The 19,584-nt window shown below is 35.1% G+C and overlaps 2 protein-coding genes and 1 long non-coding RNA gene across 11 annotated transcripts in view; 2 read left to right on the forward strand and 1 right to left on the reverse strand.

Moving 5' to 3' along the window:
• Nucleotides 1-46: 46 nt before the first annotated feature.
• On the forward strand, nucleotides 47-1,595 carry LOC122629576. Its single transcript, XM_043813137.1, has 3 exons — nucleotides 47-910; nucleotides 1,018-1,278; nucleotides 1,359-1,595. Exons 1-3 carry the CDS (start codon nucleotides 339-341, stop codon nucleotides 1,501-1,503), a joined length of 978 nt encoding a protein of 325 aa, XP_043669072.1. The 5' UTR covers nucleotides 47-338; the 3' UTR covers nucleotides 1,504-1,595.
• LOC122629578 lies at nucleotides 893-2,607 on the reverse strand. Its single transcript, XR_006327299.1, has 3 exons — nucleotides 2,060-2,607; nucleotides 1,795-1,968; nucleotides 893-1,711 (listed from the first exon to the last, which is right to left on the reverse strand). It is a non-coding gene; the product is annotated as an uncharacterized LOC122629578 (long non-coding RNA).
• A 1,460-nt stretch (nucleotides 2,608-4,067) lies between these two features.
• The window catches only part of LOC122629577 (REPTOR-binding partner), a 40,725-nt gene continuing 25,208 nt past the window's right edge, over nucleotides 4,068-19,584 (forward strand). For 6 of the 9 annotated variants that reach the window (XR_006327296.1, XR_006327298.1, XR_006327297.1 and 3 more), the window contains exons 1-4: nucleotides 4,112-4,520; nucleotides 15,340-15,433; nucleotides 18,179-18,300; nucleotides 19,368-19,496. Coding sequence is in view for 3 of the 9 variants with exons in the window: in XM_043813140.1 (XP_043669075.1) it covers nucleotides 4,482-4,520; nucleotides 15,340-15,433; nucleotides 18,179-18,300; nucleotides 19,368-19,424 (312 nt within the window). In the remaining 6 variants the exon portion in view is untranslated. Of the gene's footprint in view, nucleotides 4,521-15,339; nucleotides 15,434-18,178; nucleotides 18,301-19,367; nucleotides 19,545-19,584 lie in introns of those variants that run through there. The other 3 variants (XM_043813140.1, XM_043813138.1, XM_043813139.1) reach the window with 3 other exon arrangements.

Here is a 19,584-nt window from a genome sequence, read left to right on the forward strand (position 1 = left end):
TAGATAAAAAGAAGATAATGGTAAGGTATTTTAGAAAATTCGAAACGTCGAGACGTTTCATCGTCGATGACAAATTTTAATTCGGCGTAGATCCTCCGGATCGACTTAATTGATTCGTAACGAATTACGACGAAGAATTTTAGCGAATACCAAAGGACAATTTAATCCATTGAATTTTTTCTAACATTCCTTGATCTATTTGCAGAATATATTTCGTTTCGTCGGTTGGCCAAGGTCGTCGATTCGCGTACAAAAGTCGATTCACGAAACGTACGAAAGTCAGTCTTTAGCCAGTTAAACGATTAGAACTTTCAGAATTTAACAAATTCAATCGAAAAATGATATTCGTACGGAATGTTCTGTTGTTAATCTTCGTTCGGTATTGCGTTTGCTTTTATTATGAGCCAGGTGGTATAAGTGATTCATTATTATCTGGTTCTAGTTTAGAAAAGGGCAAATTGGAGCGCGTTAATTTTAATAAAGAGCGATATGGTAATCGGGATAGATCTTTATACGATAAAGACTTGTCGACGAATCACCAACGAAAAGAGAACGCGGCTCGTTATAATGAGCAGGATAATGCACGAGAAGGATTTGACAAGGATCGACATTCTTCGGGTCATACTGAAATTTCGAACGAGTCCGACAATTCTTATCATAGACACGGTACTGGCTATTACAAAAAGGGCTATCATAATACTGGTTTCAGTAATAATTATCGTAAGGACGAGTCCGGTAATAAGACGAGTTTTTACGAGGATAGCGACGACGAGAAAGGACATAGGGCTTTTGACAAAAACGGTGGTTCCTATGGGAACAATTTGCAGGATAGTTTCAGGGATGGAGCACATGATGCTTCTTTTAGGGAAAGAAACAAAGCAGAACATGGCAATTATGATAATGGTCAGAGGTATGCTGCTTTTTTTTTGTTTTATTTTTTTTTCTTTTTTCCCTTTTAAATTATTGAAATGTTAATATCGGAACAATTATTATAGAGGGATATACTTTTTCTTATAGATATGTTGATTCCCGTGCACGTTATGATCAATTTCAAAATAATCAGCAATACGACGATGGACGGAAATATCTGCACGATGACGTAGGAAGACATTATGATAGAAATCGTGATCATTTTCGAGATTACGGTTATCACTATTATCCATACGTGTACGATGATGGATATGTGTCTTCACATTCTTATCAGAATTATCACGTTGATGCAAAGCCTAGGCACTACTCCGAGGATCCATATCTTATCGAATACTTAAGAAATCATCGGTAATTTTAATTCTTGGTTTTTATGCACGTTCGATGTTATTTCGACTCGTTCAAATATTTTCATTTTTCTTTTACTGCAGTTACATTCCAAATTATCGTAATCGAAGAACCTATTATCCAGATGATGTGTATTACGATAATGGCTATCGCAATCGTTATTACAATATTAATTACAAAAATAATAGATTTGGGAATAGATACTTGCCTTACGATGGTCGTTATTAAAATTAGAATATAGAATTCTAATTTTGTGATTGCAAATAGATTTAATGGTAGATGATTGCAAGTAGACTTAATAAAGAATAAGTTTATGAAAACCATGTATCCGTTTTTTAAGCCATTAAAATAATTTTGCAAGAAATGATCCTTTACTGTACTACCATATAAATCAAAAAATCCAGTAAAGCTAATAAAACGGGATACGATAAGGCTTCTAAAAAAAAATTATTTGTTTTTTAATTATACGAATTGAAATAAATCAATACTTCCTTCAACTATAATAAGTAAATAACTTACGTAAATGATCCACTTGCATATCTAATGCATTGTCATAAATGATGATTTGATACATCGTTATATATACGTTGAGGGCATTTGAACAGGTTCGAAAAATCCAATTAAATTCCGGATCTACTTTAATTGGACTTGTAATTCCATCCATGAAGCATTAATTTATTTAAAGAACAAATTCTAAAATGGGAAAAGGTTTGATAAAAAGAGAATGCAAAAAAATTGAGAATTTATGGTTAGTTTTATTATACATAAAATTTGTTATACATACATTGAACTTTGATGCGTATAAGATTTTCTTCGATATAGGATGTCAACAATATGAGATTGATTTGTTACATATGTATATTTTAATTCCAGTAATTTAAAGTATCTAAATTTTTTACAATCAAGGTTATTTATGCATATAACGAATAGAGAAAGACACAAATGGTCAACAGTCAGGTTATTTATCTTGATATATGTAGTATATCATGTATGTAGTACTGAGTGTATAATAAATATAAGAAAAAATTAAAAGTGACATAGATTAAAAAAATAATATTAAAATAACATTAAAGAAATCGATATTCATAAAGTAATACATTATTTGTATGTTATTATACATTTCATGATAAACATATTGAATATCACGTGATCAACACGTAAGGCGAACGTAAGACAAACAACCAATCAGATCACAGTTAATAGAATACTCACCTCATTCGCGCGGTATCCAGCAAGCGGTACACTCGTGCTCTTCGATCAGTCCGTAATTTCTCAAATTTTCTTTTTCCAATCATTCAGTTTCTACGTTTCACATACGAATTTGGTGCAGAAACGTGTAAGTAATCTTATTTATTGAAATATTATATTCTCTTGTATAATTAAACTAATTACGTCGGATTATCTTACTGACAAATAAATACATAGTACTAATATTATTCGAAATAGTTCTAAAATTTGTACTGCGTTCTATATTACATTATGTTCATTTATCTTTAAATATTATATGTACATTGTAAAATTAATGAATTTTATAATACATAGTAGTTGTAATATAATTTATAAAGTCTATATCTGTTTTGATTGTAGGTTGTGTAGGGATCGCCGAGTGTCCTTGACATAACCAAACAATCGTTTCGAGACAAAGATTTTATCATTTCACTTTAAGACTTAGACGCATTAACATCTCCGATCTACAGAATAATATTCAATCATTTAAATCATTACTTTTTATTTGAAAGAAAGAAAGAGAGAGCGAAAGAGAGGAAGAGAGCGAAAAAGAGAGAGACGAAGAAAGAAAGAGAGAGCGAGAAAGAGACAAAGAGAGGAAGGGAGAGGAAGGGAGGGACATAGCTTTTATTAACATTATGATACATTAAATATTTAATTAATATCCAGTATTATAATATTTTACAAATATATATATTACAAAATTATAAATTTAGTAATACATTGTTATAATGTAGCTTTAAAATTATCTTATTTTAGTTAATAGATATGTGTATATATATATGTATATAACGTTATATTATGCTCTTTAACAAGTTCGAGCATGTGTAAACAAAACTAACTCGCATTTGGCCTTCAGCGGAGGTCAACACCGTCTCATTCAAGTTTAGTACACACACGAAAGTACATGTAAATAGTTGTTTAGGCATTCACGTTCAATTTTTTTTGCGAAATGGCTATCATTCATAATTAAATAAAATATTCATTTAGATAAAGCAAAGCCGATCTTTTTAGCTCGTTAACTATTTACAATCGAATAGAATTATTTTTATACATTGGTCCGCATAACTCTATGTAACTTTTATAGGAAACATTTGTTCGAAATTCGTATTATAAATTTTTTTACAAATCCTGTATATTTTTATTAATTTATAATAGCAAGTTGCGATGCAATTATACATCATATAATGTAACGCAAGTACTATCGAGCTAATCGCTGCATTTTGTATTTTTCGTTAGACTCTAGAATTGCCTTTAATTGTCTTTAATTCTTCTATAAATTTTCAGAATATTAAATACTAAATTGTATATAAGTAATCATTCTAATGCGATAATTTAATTTTTAGCTATTTCAAGAGTCCCGAGAAAATATGATATCGATACTTCATCTGATGAAATCTAGATAATCAATATTACTTGCGTGCTTAAATTAGGATCAAAAGGTATGAATTAAAATATATTAAACGTTTTACTTTTATGTTTCAGGCCGATCTTTTTACATTTGTGTTAATTCTTAAAGTTTCTTAAAGTTTCTACGTAAATAATGTGTACGAACATAATTTAAAAAAAAAACAAAAGAAAGATACGTGACATTCTTAGTTCTACTTCGATACAATGTTAGCGCCACCATCTGCTTCTCACGTCGTTGATAATGTCGAGCACGAAGAAATTTTGCAATTACGGCGCGCGCGTCGCGTCAGTCGGTTTTCGTGACGTAATGCGCGATGTTCTCGAGCCAACATTGCGAGTTAGAAGCCTGGGGGGCCTGCGGTGACCTTGTAGTGTTTGTAAACAGACACACGTTGGTACACGTTGTCGTCGGACGAGACATTAAAAAAATAAACGACAAAGGTGATCGGTAGATTGTCGAGACGAATATCTCGTCGAGGAAAGTGCAATATCACGTTTGGGAAAAAGATCGAAAGTGAAGAGAAGAAAGAGAGTCGAGCGAGGAAGGGAGAGATATTCGTCCAAGGAACATGGAAGTGGAGCCGATGTGTATAGTCGAAAACGAAACGGTAAGTCGACGATAGATAAAGAACAATAATATATGACAGTATGTCACGGTGATGTAATCTGGTATAGGAAAAAGTAAGAGGACAAAAATGAATGTCCTTTGATAAGCGTCACGGAATATTACACCATGTTGTGCAAGGAGGGCGCGCGGGAAAGCGATAAAATGTTTCGGCGGGTTCGTGTCCTTGATCAGGACGAGGGGCGTTGTTTCGATCGTTCGTTTACGTCAGGATATCTAGGACCAAGCCTCTCAAAGGGATTGTTAGGTGAGGGGTAGGTGGAAGGAGAGGTGCCTGTTTATTCGCGCGATGTTTTCGTGGCGTTGGTATCGTTCTCTCGAGTCTTTCTCTGTGTGTCAGACGATGCTCACGTGTGTTACTTAGTTCTGCATTCTTCCCAGAAGATAGCGCCATTCTCGCATCATCTTCGTACTCTTACCAACAGTTGGCGTTCGTATACAACGTATTTATCTTTATCGATATATACGTCGTATCTTCATATCCTGCGAACGTGTCTCGTATCTTTCGGTGAATAGTACGTCACATTTTCGTCAATAGGTGTCCCGTTTGGAGATTCTACGCAACGTATCATAGGAGTCGAATAGTACGTTTCGAAGTTTAACTTCCAAGCTATTAGGTATGATTTGAAAACATGAAATTTTTACGACGAATTTATTTTAACGATAACGATATATATATATATATAATTTTTTTTTGCTTAAAAACTGTATACGTAGAACTTTGATTTTAACTTCGATATGTTCGACATTTATCGTTCATTATTCTTCTTGTTACGAGAATATCGGACCAGCGTTATTGTTTGGAAAGAATCCCTTTTAATATCTAGTCATAGAGATATTCACTCGTGCGATCAAATTCGATATTATCTTTCGTAGCAATAAATGCAAGGATGTGGAAATTAATTTTGCGTCAAGTTTAAACGTTGACGGTTAGAAAAGATTTACGTAGTCGCTTATGGCATTAATACGATGGTGTGTGTGTGAGTGAGTGTCGTGTGCTTTGATACGTCATTACGAAGTTTATTCTACTTCGTTGCACGAAGATAAGCGTTATTAATAGCGTTCAAAGTGTGTCGTGTTTCATCGTTTTTTTTTTTTCTTTTCGTCCTTTCTATATTTTTTTATTCTTTTCTTTTCTCTCTCACTTTTTTTTTTCGTTGGATAAAAACATCCATATTCATCGTTGCACCTTCGAGAGTCCGTTGTCGAAAATGTCGATGCGTCATTCGGTGGATCATCCGGTGAGAATTTCTCAGGGAGAAATACGAAGAGAAAATAAAATTCGAGATTGACGCGTCTCCTTGTCTCGTGTCGTCGTTCGTTAGGTTATGTTACGAAGGGAAAGCGATTCGCTCGATGGTCGGACGCGCGAATGTCGTGAGCTTCGATGAAAAATCCTGTAGGTGGTAGTACGATCGGATCGCCGGTCACGGGTGCCGGTACCGGCCTTAGACGTCCCTGAAAGGCAAGCTGCCTCTTAACCCGTGAACTGCGCAGTTGTCGGAGCTCGCGCGACGCGTAGCACCGGTAAGTTTTCTCTATTAATATATTTTTCTACTTGCATTATTATCGGCAAGCTTTACTCGGCTCGTCTCCTACGTAACGCCGGCACATGGCCGTCGATCTTTCGACTTTTCGTTTATTTGACACGATTTTTCTTCGTTTTGAATGATCACCTCTATTTGTGTTATATACATGTGCGCGCGTGGTGTATGTATATATGCATGCATGTATATACGTGTGCGTGGTGCGATGTACGTATGTGTATCATATATATGCGTATATACCTGTTTGGTATCCCTTTTTCGTTTCGATATTATTTCTTTTTTCGATAATTTTCTAATACTTATTTTTCGCTTTTCCATAACCTTTTTTTTTTCTCTTTTATTTATTTCCTTTGGAGAAAATACTATATCAATCGGTGGGACCACGTTATCCTCTTGTTCCGTTCCGTTTTTACAATTTCAGAACGCACTCGTTTCCGGTATGATGTCAATGCTCTACACGTATACTTCGCGTCGTGCCCCGCGAAACATTTACAATGCGCAATTCTGTTATGTCGTCGTATTCTATAGCCGGTGTTCTGATAATACAGAAAAAAGGGTGATTTCGTCCAATCACAGCAACTCGTTCGCTCGGAATCGAGTTTGTTCGACGAATTGCGTTTTAGAATACGGGTATCTTTTTTCTTTTTTTTTTTCCTTTTTTATTTTATTTCTCTCTCTCTCTCTCTCTCTCTTTCTCTATCTCTCTTTTACACACACATGTATACAGACGCGCACAAAGGACGCGTATGCATCTTGTTCGAAACGCATCCGTGCGTTTCACCTCGACACGCTGTTTTATGGGTTTCGATACGCGCAGAAAAGAGGAAGCTGCTACGGGAATCGTCGTTAATGTTCCGCTTCTACACACTGTAAATCGATTTATTCGAAGGATAAAAAGAGGAGAAAAAAGAGAAAATCGTTATATGCACATATACGCACGTATACACACACATATATATATATACGATGAAAATACAGCTGGTGGAGATGAAAGGAATTTATCCAGTTGGATAGGGTTGGGTTAGGTACGATCTCTCCCGTATAACATTTACTTCCATGGTGGCCATCGAAGGAGAACGCAATATGTAACGGAACAATCGGAGGATTTCTTGTACTCGTTTCGTTTTATTCATCGTGTTAGTGTTTTCTTTTCTTTTTTTTTCCAACGATACGTCCGATGATATTTATCCAATGAATGTCGATCGAGTTCATGTTTTAATCCCCCTTCCTTTTTTTCTTTCCTTGTTCTTTTTTATCTAGAAAAATGTCCTTACTTCTTTATCAGCGATTCTTTCTCACGTTTTTCTTTTCTTTTTCTTTTTCCTTTTTTTTTCTTTTCCTTATAACGCAATTCATTATGACGGTCGTACGATTTATTTTAAGATTATAAGCTTGCGATATCAATGTCGATATATGTCAGAATTACGTGCATATATAGATATGTAGGTATGTACTAAGCTAACTACGTCTAATCATAACCTTAAACGTAATTCTCCTTTGTACGCGATTACATGTTGAGAGTCCTTGGTACTCTCTCGGTGTATCGTTCCTGCAATGATTAATTAACTCCCTCGAAGGTTGTTACGTCGGTACACGATGCTTTAACGGGAAACATTTTTCTATAGAACGACCGATCGAAATATCTTCCATTTTTTCTTCTTCTTTCGTTTTTTTTCTTTTATTACGCTTTCTTTTTCTCTTTTTTCTTTTTCTTATTCTCATTCTTCTTTCTTCTCTTTATCTTCTCCTTTTTCTTCCTTCTTTTCTTCTTCTTTCTGTTTCCGTTTACTTTAGTCTTCCTTTCGCGACGATAACGAACGGCTTGCCTCAAGGTTGACTCTAGTCTCGATGTTCTTAAATAAATTATCGTTCGAAGGAAGGAATTTCTAGAACTTGACTCGCGAATGCAAAGAACAATCGATACTTTACGGTTTCCTCGATTCCAAAGAATAATGCTCGAGTTGCTGTGTAATGACTTTCGAGGGTTCATTTTATTTCTTTGTCCTATCTTCCTTGGTTCACATTTTTCATTGGCTTACATTCCTTTGAACTCGTATATACTGGTTTCTGTAATCTTTCGTAATCCATCTTTCTTTTTATTTTCGCTAGACAATCGATCATAATCTTTATTCACAATTGTTAAAAACTTATTAAGCGATTCGTTCATAGGTAATTTTAGATTTTAATCGAATTTATTTTATCTTCAACTTTCTTTTGATCATCAAAAGAATTATTTCCTTATCTGATGCAAAAATTTCTTTCGAAATTATTAAAACTTTTCTGTAGTTAGCGAAGTAGCTTATCTTTATTCGTATTTACGATTTTTAAATCGCGATAATTAATTGAAATCGCAATCTTTATTAATTAAATTTCAGATTCATTGGTGTAGAAGAAAAGGAAATCAAAAGATGAAATTAGAATACAACGGAGAATCCTTTGAACAGTATTTACAATTTTATTACTAAAGGAACTATTGCTATTTTATTAACGAAACGAATCCTATTCGATTGTTATTACAAATAATCATAAAAATAATCGTAAAATAGAAAGAAGAGAGAACGTTTTATGGAGTTGCACGTCTATGCGATTCCTTTTGTAAAGTTCTTTTTCAAGTTCGGACGGTCGTATTTTAAGCGTTATCGTCGTCGTTATCGTTACCATTTCCTCTAGTGTAGCCCTCAGGTGCTGGTTTACCCATGAGTGGCCCCTTCTTTAACAGGAACGAAACGTAAGTTGACAAGCACCCTTGCTACCTACGTTGTCACCGACAACTCGTCATCTCCTTCGAGATCTGGGTCATCACGAGGGTTTTCGAAAAAAGTCTCTGTCATCTCGCTTAATAAGAGAAACATTTTTGAGAGATAAATAGATAGAAAGAAACGATGAGTGAAAGAAAGAGATGGGAGAGACAAACAACCTAGTAAGATCGCAGATTTACGCTTTATCGATTTTATCGTAGCTGATTTTCGAAATTTCTTTTCAATATTAGCCTCTTCGAGAAAAATTTCTCTCACGTACCGTCGAAAGGGAAAAATTGTTGCGAGAAAAAGGAAAATGAGAAGGTCTCGTAGATTTACACTTCATCCACTTGATCATTGTCGAATTTCGTCGGTCTTACTTCTCATTGTTAAGATTTTACAACACAGAAAATGTCATTGTCGTCAAGTTAACTAAGAATGTATTTTTTTTCTTTTTATTTATTCATATATTGAATAATTGAAAAAGGAGAAAAAGATCGAAGATATACATTTTACCGTTGTATAGTTTATCGTCGATTCGGAAAATGTCGTATAATGATAAGAATTTTTCGGAAAACTTTTTGTTATTTCGTGTAAAGAAAAAAATGGAGTATTAGCGAGATAACGAGGGAAACAAATCATTGGAGATTTACATATTATCGATTCCGTTTATATCGTCAGCATTCGAAACGTTAAGAGTAAAACGGGAAAAACGATTAGGGTTTTCCAATAAAAATTTTTCCATTCTAGCGCGGTAAACCGGTTGGTGTATAAATAATCCTCATATTCTCTCTCTCTCTCTCTCTCTCTCTCTCTCTCTCTCTCTCTCTCTCTCTCTCTCTCTCTCTCTCTCTTTATGTCTTTGTCTCTTTTTTTCTCTCTTTATATCCGTGGCTCGTCGCGTCTCGCGTTTCGTTTCCGCGAACGAGTCGGCGGCCAAGCCACGCGGTTTTCGTGCCGCGTACGATGATTTTGCTCGCTCGAGCCATTGTGTTCGCGAAGCCACCCTTTTTCATTGTTACGCGCCGCTGCCGAGAGAGTGACGAGACGGTGCTCGGAAAATTACGGTGCTACCCTTTTCCTATCTTTCTCTCTTTTTCTCTCTCTACCTTTCTCTCTTTTTCTCTCCCTTTCCTTTTCTTTTTTTCTCTTCTCTTTCTCTCTTCCACAATTCTTCTGTTTCCTTCTCTTCTTTCGTTTCCTACGTCTTCGTTCCGCTTGCTTGCTCGTTCGCCTCATTCACCTTCCTCTTTCTTTCCGTTCGTATTCGCCAGGAACGAACAATAACGTGAAAAACCCGTAAGGAAGTTTTACCTCGCTTATACCTCCCTACGGTTATCTGCCGAAGCACGAGAAAAGTCGCACGAACGTGCTTCTACCGAGAGCCCTTGGATTTTTCCTTTCGTAAACTCTTTGAATCCCGTTAAGATTCATCGACGACGAGATAGACGCTTTTTGTCTTTCTTTTATTATTATTCTTTTTTTTTTTTTTTTTTTTTTTTTTTTTTTAAATAAATATGTCAGCAAAACTTCGCCCTGTTCTTTCTTCTTTTTCATTTTTTTTTCGTGTCATGGTTTTGTTCTTATTTAGATAAAGAAGTAACATTAACGTTTCACTCGTCCTTTGTCGACTTAGGATCGACAATAGATTCGTTTGAAAGAATATGCTCTTTTTTTTAGAAAGAAGAACGAAAAAGCAGAACCTAGTCGCGCAACTTTTTGAAAGAGACTCTTTTCCTTTCGTAGCTTTTTAAAACGTTGATGCGGATATCTTTCCTAGAAAAAAAAGGAAATCAAAATGAAAATTAACAGATCTCTCAAAGGACTTAACGAAGGCGTTCGAGTTTGAAGATATTTCAGTGAAAGAGAATTTTATATAAGGGAGTTTAAATTCGATCGCTGGTTTTCGTTTCGTGGTTACGTTTCCTACAAGCAAAAGCTCCTTAAGACGTAATCTTGTTAATATATTGTGTAGAAATTAATTGCAAAGATGAGTTTCTTTCCTTGAATTTCGAAAATGTCCTGCGGGCGATAGAGAGAGGAAAAAGAGAAGGGAAAGGGAGGGGTTGAGGGTGACAGCATGTAAGCTCCTCTGGAAACATTTCATAGCTACGTAATTAAAAGGTTTCAGCTTGGAAGATGATCACCTAAAAGTCGTTTAGCGAAGTAGGGGATAGAAAGAGGAGAATTAGAATACATAGAACGCGTTTGTAGAGACGACGTCGTTTCATTTTCATTGGTGGTTGGTTCTTTTTCTTTTTCCATTTGTTCTTTTCTTATTTTAATTTTAATCTATGGAAGTTGTATTCACGAGGAAAAGATTTTATAATAAATACGTTGTGTTGCCAAACATGATTAAAAAAAAAAAAAAATAAATAAATAAATAAAAGAAAAGAAAGGAAAAGAGGAAGGAAAAAATCAAGCTGCTTTCTCCGGAAGCAGCTCCTTTGTAGGGATTTATTTGGCAATGCACGATGTATGCATAAAATAACGTACCATTGAAATATTCGGTGGTTTCAAAAGCGTGCTTTTGATAAAAATATACTTAAATAAAAGCTGCTTTTCTCTAGGAAAATCGGCCAAGTGATATATTTTTCGCAATTCCAGCTGTTTTCATCGTTATTTCCTCGTTGTCTCATCTCTTCGCATAACTTTAATAAACTTTAAGAGCATTATCATCCGTTTTAATTGACGACGGCGTACCTTGGTTGTCGGTACTCCTATTTTCATGCTTTTATTAATGCGTTGGTTATCAAAGTTTTTATCAGTTCTCTCTTTCTCTCTCTCTCTCTCTCTCTTTTTTTTTTTAATGGAATTACATATTACAAAAGGTTAAGACGAATCATCAGCTTTTATTTCGCGACAATGAGTATACGTATTATCAATTAAAAAAATTACAACAAACTTTAAAATCTCGAAGAAAAGGACATGGAGAAAAAATTGTTTCGCATCATAATGTGTGCCCCTTTGAAGCAAACAATTATTTCCTTTGGAATTTCCTCGTATTATTAAAAATAACGAAGATATTGATTCTTAAAAAAGTTACTGAGACACCCTGTATGTAAATCGTATTAGTATAGCTTTTGTACGTAACGCATAAATATTCAATACATGTGTGCATATGCATATGCGTATACATCAGAAATAACGGACATATGTTTGTCAGTAATTACGTAAGAATTCTAAGATAACAATAAAAACAAACTTAGCTTACCTTTTTTTTCTGTTATATCGATTTGCGTTATAGAATATCTAAAAAGGAAGAGTATATGATATTAGATCACTTTTTTAATTATTCTTTTATATATTTAAACAATCTTTTATTATATATACTTATCATTATATATACGTAACATCGTAACATTTTAATGTTCATGTTTAATGTTTCGGTTTATTTTACATTATAAAAAAAAGAAAAAAAAGTAATCGTGGAATGATTCGCATTAAGAAATAAGACATCGCGTAACGCAGTTACCCGGTGTGTCGTGTTAACGTTCTCAAAGTTAGTCGAGACGGTCGCGTGCTTCGTCACGATTCTGTTAAGGCATCACGTATTCTGTCGCATCGTAAAATACAAGCGTGTGAGAGCCGTGTAATACGTGTGTGAATGGCAAATGTGTGTACCTATATTACATGAACATATACGGAGTATCCAATTTAAATTTGACCACGTAGAATATCTTCGTTATTTTCGGTGATAAAGAAAAAATATTTGAAAATAAAAAAAAAAGATATAAGATAACGAAGAAGTGTGCGATATGATTTTATGAAATCATTCATAAAATGAATTCAAGTGAAATATTTTAAATGGAGTATCGTTTAACGATAACATTGTAATAATTTAATTCTCAAATAATTTAGATATTCTATTAATAGAAATATAGCGAAGTTTTGATTTAGAAATAAGTAGAGATCGATGACCTCGATATCTCGAGAAAGATTATCTGACATCATTATATTCACTTTTTTGATATCCTCGTCATTACGTTCCGTAAGATTTTTCTCCATTATGGAAAATATATATTCAAGGTTGTCAAGTTAAACGGAACACTCTGTATATGATATTACACACCTATGCAGTTACGTGTTTAGATTTTGTCGCATAGTCGTAGCACATAGTGTTCTATAATAGACACTACGATGCACTATATATCCGCTTTATGTGCGTGCAACGTTACATTTGTTTATAAAGTGTTGCACGTACGCATGCACGTTTGCGGAACTGCGAGTTAATGTCGGTAGATTAAATTGAGCTTCGCGAGGGCCCTTTCTAAGCGTCGCGTCGTGAAGAGAAGAGAACGGTGTACGCGTATGCGCGTAAACGAACTCTCTTGAACGTGAGAAGCAACCATAAGATCGAAATCGTTCGAAGCTATTCGAGAAATTACGTAGCAAGTTTCCCATCACGGCATTGGTTGCTTCAATTTCTGCAAAACGCATTGATAAGAACGAATCATAATGTCAGTTAAGTTCTTTTTCTTTTTTTTCCTTTTTTCTTTTTATTTCGTCGGAATATCGTCATTCGTTTTATGCTCACATGAAGTAAATCTCACATGAAACAAGATATACGTGCGATCAATCGTCGATAAAAAAAAGATGACAAAAATAAAATAGAATGTGTGTGTGTATATATATATATATATTAAATCGATCGATCGAATCGTATGTTCAGTGTTCTACACCAATTATAAGATAATTTGTCTGCTTAATAATTCGAGTCTTCTAAATGCTTTTATAGAGTAACTCGCACGTAAAATGTTCACGCAGGAACGATCAGCTCGTAATGAGCAAGTTTATTAATCGACTTGCGTATTCGTTATCTGCACGTTTGGATGGTTAACGAGAGGGATACTCATTCGTTTGGAAAAAAATAAAGAAAAAGCAAGAGAAATATGATTCTTTTACTCTCTTTTTCTGTTTCTTTCTCATTTTATTTTTCTTCTTCGTTTTGCGTCAAACTTGTAACCACTGCGGGAAGGATTGTGAAACTGTCAGAAACAGAGTAGGAGAGAGTCATCTTGGGCACCTGAGTGTATAAGAGAGAGATAGAGAGAGAGAGAGAGAGAGAGAGAGAGAGAGAGAGAGAGAGAGAGAGAGAGAAGAAGGGAAAAAGAGAAAAAGTCGAAGAGTATGTGTCGTGACAGACTCTTAGAGACGGAAACGTCAATGCCAGCGAACGTTTGACAGATCCACGTATTCCGTAGACGGAACTGTCTCGATCATCGGAACATCGCAATATCGTTCACCACGACTTCGTGAAAAACATGGATGCAATCCTCTCTCTCTCTCTTTCTTTTTCTTGTTTTTTTTCCTTTCTGGGTTGAGAGAATCTTCTTTTTGTCGCAATAAACACCCGTTCGTTGATATTTTTTCTCATATTGCTGCATACTCCTGGATATTATTTCGCGAAAGAAATAAATTTCATATTTTCTCTACTGTTATATGCATATATGTATTTTATATATATGTGTATATATATATATTTATTTATTACATATGTATATTACATTTATAATGAAGCATGTAACTTGATTAATTGAAAATTACTTGGATATATTCCTGTCGATAGATTCAGTGCAGTTTATTTTTCTTCTGCTTATATTTAGGTATACAGAATTGATTGTACTTTAATTAAGCGAATTTCTTTTTCTTCTATTTTTCTTTTTATAATATTTTTTATAATTTATAATATAATATAATATGATCATATAAATTCCATTATTATTAATGTATGAATATTCGTAAAGATGAAGGGTATATAGAAGCGAAGATAAAAAAAAGTGGATATAAGCCTGTTGGTTAGAGAAGGGCGAGTATTAGGTAGCAAGGGTCGGGGATGGTTGCTCGTATGCGAGATTTAACAGCAAAGAAGGCGGAAGTGGTCGAGAGTGAGGAAGAAAGGAAGCTTCGAGGAGATTTAATATCAGATAAGATTGAGATGAGAAAGAGAAGGAGAGAGAGAGAGAGAGAGAGAGAGAAGGAGAAGGAGAAGGTCGGAAGTAAACAGAGGGTTTAAAAGAGAGAGGAATTTGTATTTTGTCACCCCTGAACGTATGCATAGCTAAAGCCGCCATGATGGTAGGTACGTATATCCAGTAACGCAGCGACGACGACGAAGATGACGATGCCTTAGGGACGGCTAAATTTTAACAGGCCGCGTCGTTGCGTTCGTTCTCGTCGTGGTGTCCTTTGTGTTGTCGTTCTTCTTGGGATACCTAAAAGCAGATACGCACTTCCTTTCAAGTTACGTAACTTTACATTTTCTAGTTCCTATTTTTCTTCTTCTACCACTTGTTCTTCCTCTTTTTGTTCTTCTTGTTCGACTTCAATTTTTTTTGTTTTTCATTTTTCTCGATTTCTTCTCAACCATAAAATCGCCTTAAATTCAACGTTAGATTTCGTCTTATCGAAAGTAAACTCTGCATGTGTCATCGAAGGGCTAGTAGAGAATATCTACAGAGTAGAAAAGCGAAGAGTTTATCTTTTGGATTTATTTTTCGCTTATCTTTCCTTACAGGAGGGATCTCGCGGTGATCGGAAAGAGGGGGGCAAGAGGGGACGCAAGCCCGGAAGGAAGGCGTCCGACAAGGTGGACATGAAAGCCAAGCTCGGTAAGATGAGTATAATACTTTCGTAGTAGATATATTTACATATAACTAACGACACATTTTCTTTGACAAATTTTCATATCTAAGCAGATAGATACCCATACATTGTCTTAAATATTTTAACTTCTTTCTTACGATCCAAATGCATTATTCGCGATGTTTTGATCTGTTAAGAGTCGTAACTTTGAACGAGAATTAATGTAAATGATCTTAGGATCGTGAATGAAAACGGAAAGAAAAGAAAAAAGAAAGAAAGGAAAAAATGAAATGCTGAAAACGTCGTAGTTCGTAGTAGGAGTTTCAGCGATTCTTAAGACGCTCAAGGGAAACCGATTGCTGGTACGGGAAGGAATAGTTTTGTAGCCAGGAGACAGCTAGGAATATTTATCTCGTTTGGTAATGAATATTTATACCGGATCAGGGTCCACTGTTGCAGCAGGCTGAGGTAAAGTAGTAATGTCGTCATCCCTCGATGGCAGCAACACCGAGTGGTACTCTTTAGATTGGTGGTGGTATTGGTAAGCATGCTGCAGTTGCTACTGCTGCTGCTGCTGGTGTTGCTGCTGCTACTGCTGCTGGTGTTACTCGTCTCTGAGTAAAAGGATGTATTTTGCAATTTCACCATTTTGCCAGGACGGTTAGGTCAGGATAAAGGCGTCTACGAAGAAGTAGAACGAAGGAAAAGACTAACGTTGTTCTGGTATTAGCGTCGTCGCTGTAGTGTGTCGTTCTTTGGTATTAGTATGTCTATGTGCGAGAGAGAGAAAGAGCAAGAGAGAAGGAGAGAGAGCAAGAAAGAGAAAGAAGGGAGTATCCCGTGGACCGTGGCACCGAGTAATTTCCCAAGATTATTTCTGCTACGCGTGCTTCTCTTATTTCCGGAGGAAACTTTATAATCACGCTCCACTCTCTTCTTTCGTTCTCTCTTCGTCCTCGTTTTCCTTTCCTCTATTAGCATTGCTCCTTTTTTCCGCGTTATCGCACTCTCTTTTTGCGGCTTCCTTCTCTCTCTTTCTTTCTCGCTTTTCCTATTATAGCCTTCTTGGTGGTTGATCTCTCGACAACGAACGTCCACGTATAGTAAAAGAAATTGCGTGTTTTTAATGTTTTTCTTATCGTAGATTTCATGTTTCCGTCACTTTTATAGAGCTCGTATTCGTTTTCTACTCTTTTTATTATATTTCTTATGTTAGTCTATTCTTATTTCTCTCTCTCTCTCTCTCTCTCTCTCTCTCTCTCTCTCTCTCTCTCTCTCTCTCTCTCGTTCCATCTTCCTTCCTCTTTAAGTTTCCTCATGAAGTTGGGCGGGAAAAGGACGCTAGAATTGGTTGCGAACTTTAAGCTCGGTTTACGACTTCTGTATTCGTGCCACGTAATCGTTTGCTTCGTTGTCTTCTTTTAGAAAACGTATAAAAAGTATTTAGATACGTATTCGAAAGGCTTTTTTCGCCTTTTTATACGACTTTACGAAAGACATTCGCAAGATTTCCGATATTTTCCTATAAGCTGGTGAAACTGTAATATTTTTTTGTCTTGTTTCAAAAACGTAGATAAGCACTGTATACCTTGAAAGTTGAGAAAGAGTGGAAAACTAATAACTACTTGTTGAAAAACTAAGGCATAGGATTTTTTATTACGTTATGAGTAATTACTTGATCGAAGATTTACTTAAAAATACACTGTACGTGTACTTGTTAATTTTTCATTCACTAGAGATAATAGAGATAAAATAGAGTTAGTATTAGCGTGAAAAGAAAAGCTCGAATATTCTTTCTTTTTTCTTTGTTTTAATTCGTTTAAATAACACAAATGTTCTTATATAAATCTTTTTAGAAGGAGAAAGAGAAAGAAAGTGTAGTACGGCGAATCAAACGTTTACAGTGTTATAAAAAGTTAGGCTGGGACGTTAATATCTGTTCGTTCTCGATCATAAAGCATTTTATTGTTATGGCACTGAGGTGAAAAAGGAATTTGCAATTTCCACTGAACGGCCGTAGCCGTACGTTCGTATCGCTGAATCTCTCTATTATCTTGAAAGAGAGCGAATGAGTTCTCGACTGGTGCCAAATGACATGGATGTCGTTATTTAGAAGATTTACAAAATTACAAAATTTTTTCTTTCCTTTTTCTTTTTTCTTTCTTTCTTTCTTTCTTTCTTTCTTTCTTTTTTCTTTCTTTTTTCCTCCTTATCTTCTTTCATTCTTTCTTCTTGTATATGTATATAACGTGAACCGTAATTTCAAACGGCATCGTACTTTCATTTTCGATAAAAAATTTTAGCAGATCGTGTGTTACCGGGAGAAAAGGGGAGCTAGGTCGAGTGCCAAGTAAACATCGTATTTAATGCACGATTATGCAACTCCGTGAACTATCCGATATTTTTTGCCGTTTTAAGGTTCCAAATGTTTCATCCATTTGTATTTTCTTTTAATTTCTTTTTTAGTTACGACCGAGACACAAAAGTAATATATTTTCTAATATATTTACTCGTGGTTGTTTTATATTCTCGCGTTAAAAAATTTGTACTCGATACATTTCGAAATTTTTTCAATCGATTATAAATAATGTTCTTTAAACTATTATTTCATCGAACATTTATTCTTTCGTTTGTTCGTTAACGATAAAGTTTCAATCAATGACGATTCGTAAGAATATATTTATTTGTAATTTATATACGTAGAATATCGTGTTTTATCCTTCCTTATCCTGTTCTAACTTTTGTTTGTTACTTTTTTTGTTTGTTTGCAGAGCGAAGTCGACAGAGTGCGAGGGAGTGCCGTGCTCGAAAAAAGTTGAGATATCAGTACCTGGAAGAGCTTGTGGCTGACAGAGAAAAGGCTGTGTTAGCTCTAAGAAAAGAGCTAGAGATGGTGCGTTTTTTCCTTTTTTTTTTTCTTTTTACTTCCTCCTGTTTTTTTCTTACAATTCTTCCTTCCATCCTTAATGTTGTTTCTCACACAGGATGATTAAGATAATTCTTTGTCGTTCCGAGCATCGTACGAGTATCTCTCTTTCTCTCTCTTTCTCCTTACTTTTCTCTTAAAAAAAAAAAGAGAAAAAATGTTAATTTATATTCATTATCGTTCAACTTGGTAGATGGGTTAAAATTTATTAAATCTCCCGAGAGAAGGATGCTTTTTAATTACACGGAAATTCGATCTATCTTTCGACCATATTTCTCTTATTTTCTTTTGTCAAAGAAGCCTCGAGATGAAGTAAAAGTCGAGCGTAAAGTCTTTGTATCGCGTCATAAATCTTTTCCTCTCTTGGTGAGATTTTTCGGGGGGGGATAAAAAAAATAAAATAAAAGAAAAAAAAAAAGAAAACAAAAACAAAAAAAAGAAAAAGGGGGAAGGAAAAAGGACAGAAAAATGTGAGGAGGGAAAAGAAAAAGAAGAAAAAAATTACACCCAAAACTTTCTCCGAGATTAGTTTTCGTTTATAGAATACGTTAGAGAGGAAGGCGAATTCTCCACGGAAATGCCATAACCTTATAACTTTCTTTCCCATCATCTTTCCCTTACCACCATCGCCACCATCGCTTCGTCCATCTTTTTCGAGTAAGAAAGTAAGTCGTAGGAGAAGTGCAAACTTTTTATACAATACCAGACCCCGTTCTCTGCCTGTTATGCTGCTCGGAAGTTATCGCTGCAAAATATTGCTCCTGCTCGCGATGTGATGCCGGAAGCATGAACGTTTTCGATGCTTTGACGATACATTCCAATTTCGTACATAAGTATTTCTATATACATATACGAAGTATATGCATACAGGTAGAGCATACATACAAGTGCACAGCATGGAATGGTTTCGTTTGGAATATCATAAATATGATTTTCTTTCTCTCTCTCTCTCTCTCTCTCTTTCCCTGGTGAAATAACGTCAACGTTAATTCGATGTGTTTTAACAAGATAACGGTATTTCATTTTACGCTCAGACCCAACCAACTCGGGATCCCTTTGGAATTGAACCGACGCTAGAACGAGCCGTGTAACTGCGAATCGCTTTCCACTTTCTTGCGTGCCTGTTTAATTTTGACCACCGGTTATATTATATTTATTACAGTGTAAGTAGGGTTGATGTTAGAAATACGTGCTATAAATGAAATATATATATATATATATATATATATATATATATAGAGAGAGAGAGAG

This window comes from Vespula pensylvanica, chromosome 5 (genome assembly GCF_014466175.1).
Source record: "Vespula pensylvanica isolate Volc-1 chromosome 5, ASM1446617v1, whole genome shotgun sequence".
NCBI lineage: Eukaryota > Metazoa > Arthropoda > Insecta > Hymenoptera > Vespidae > Vespula > Vespula pensylvanica.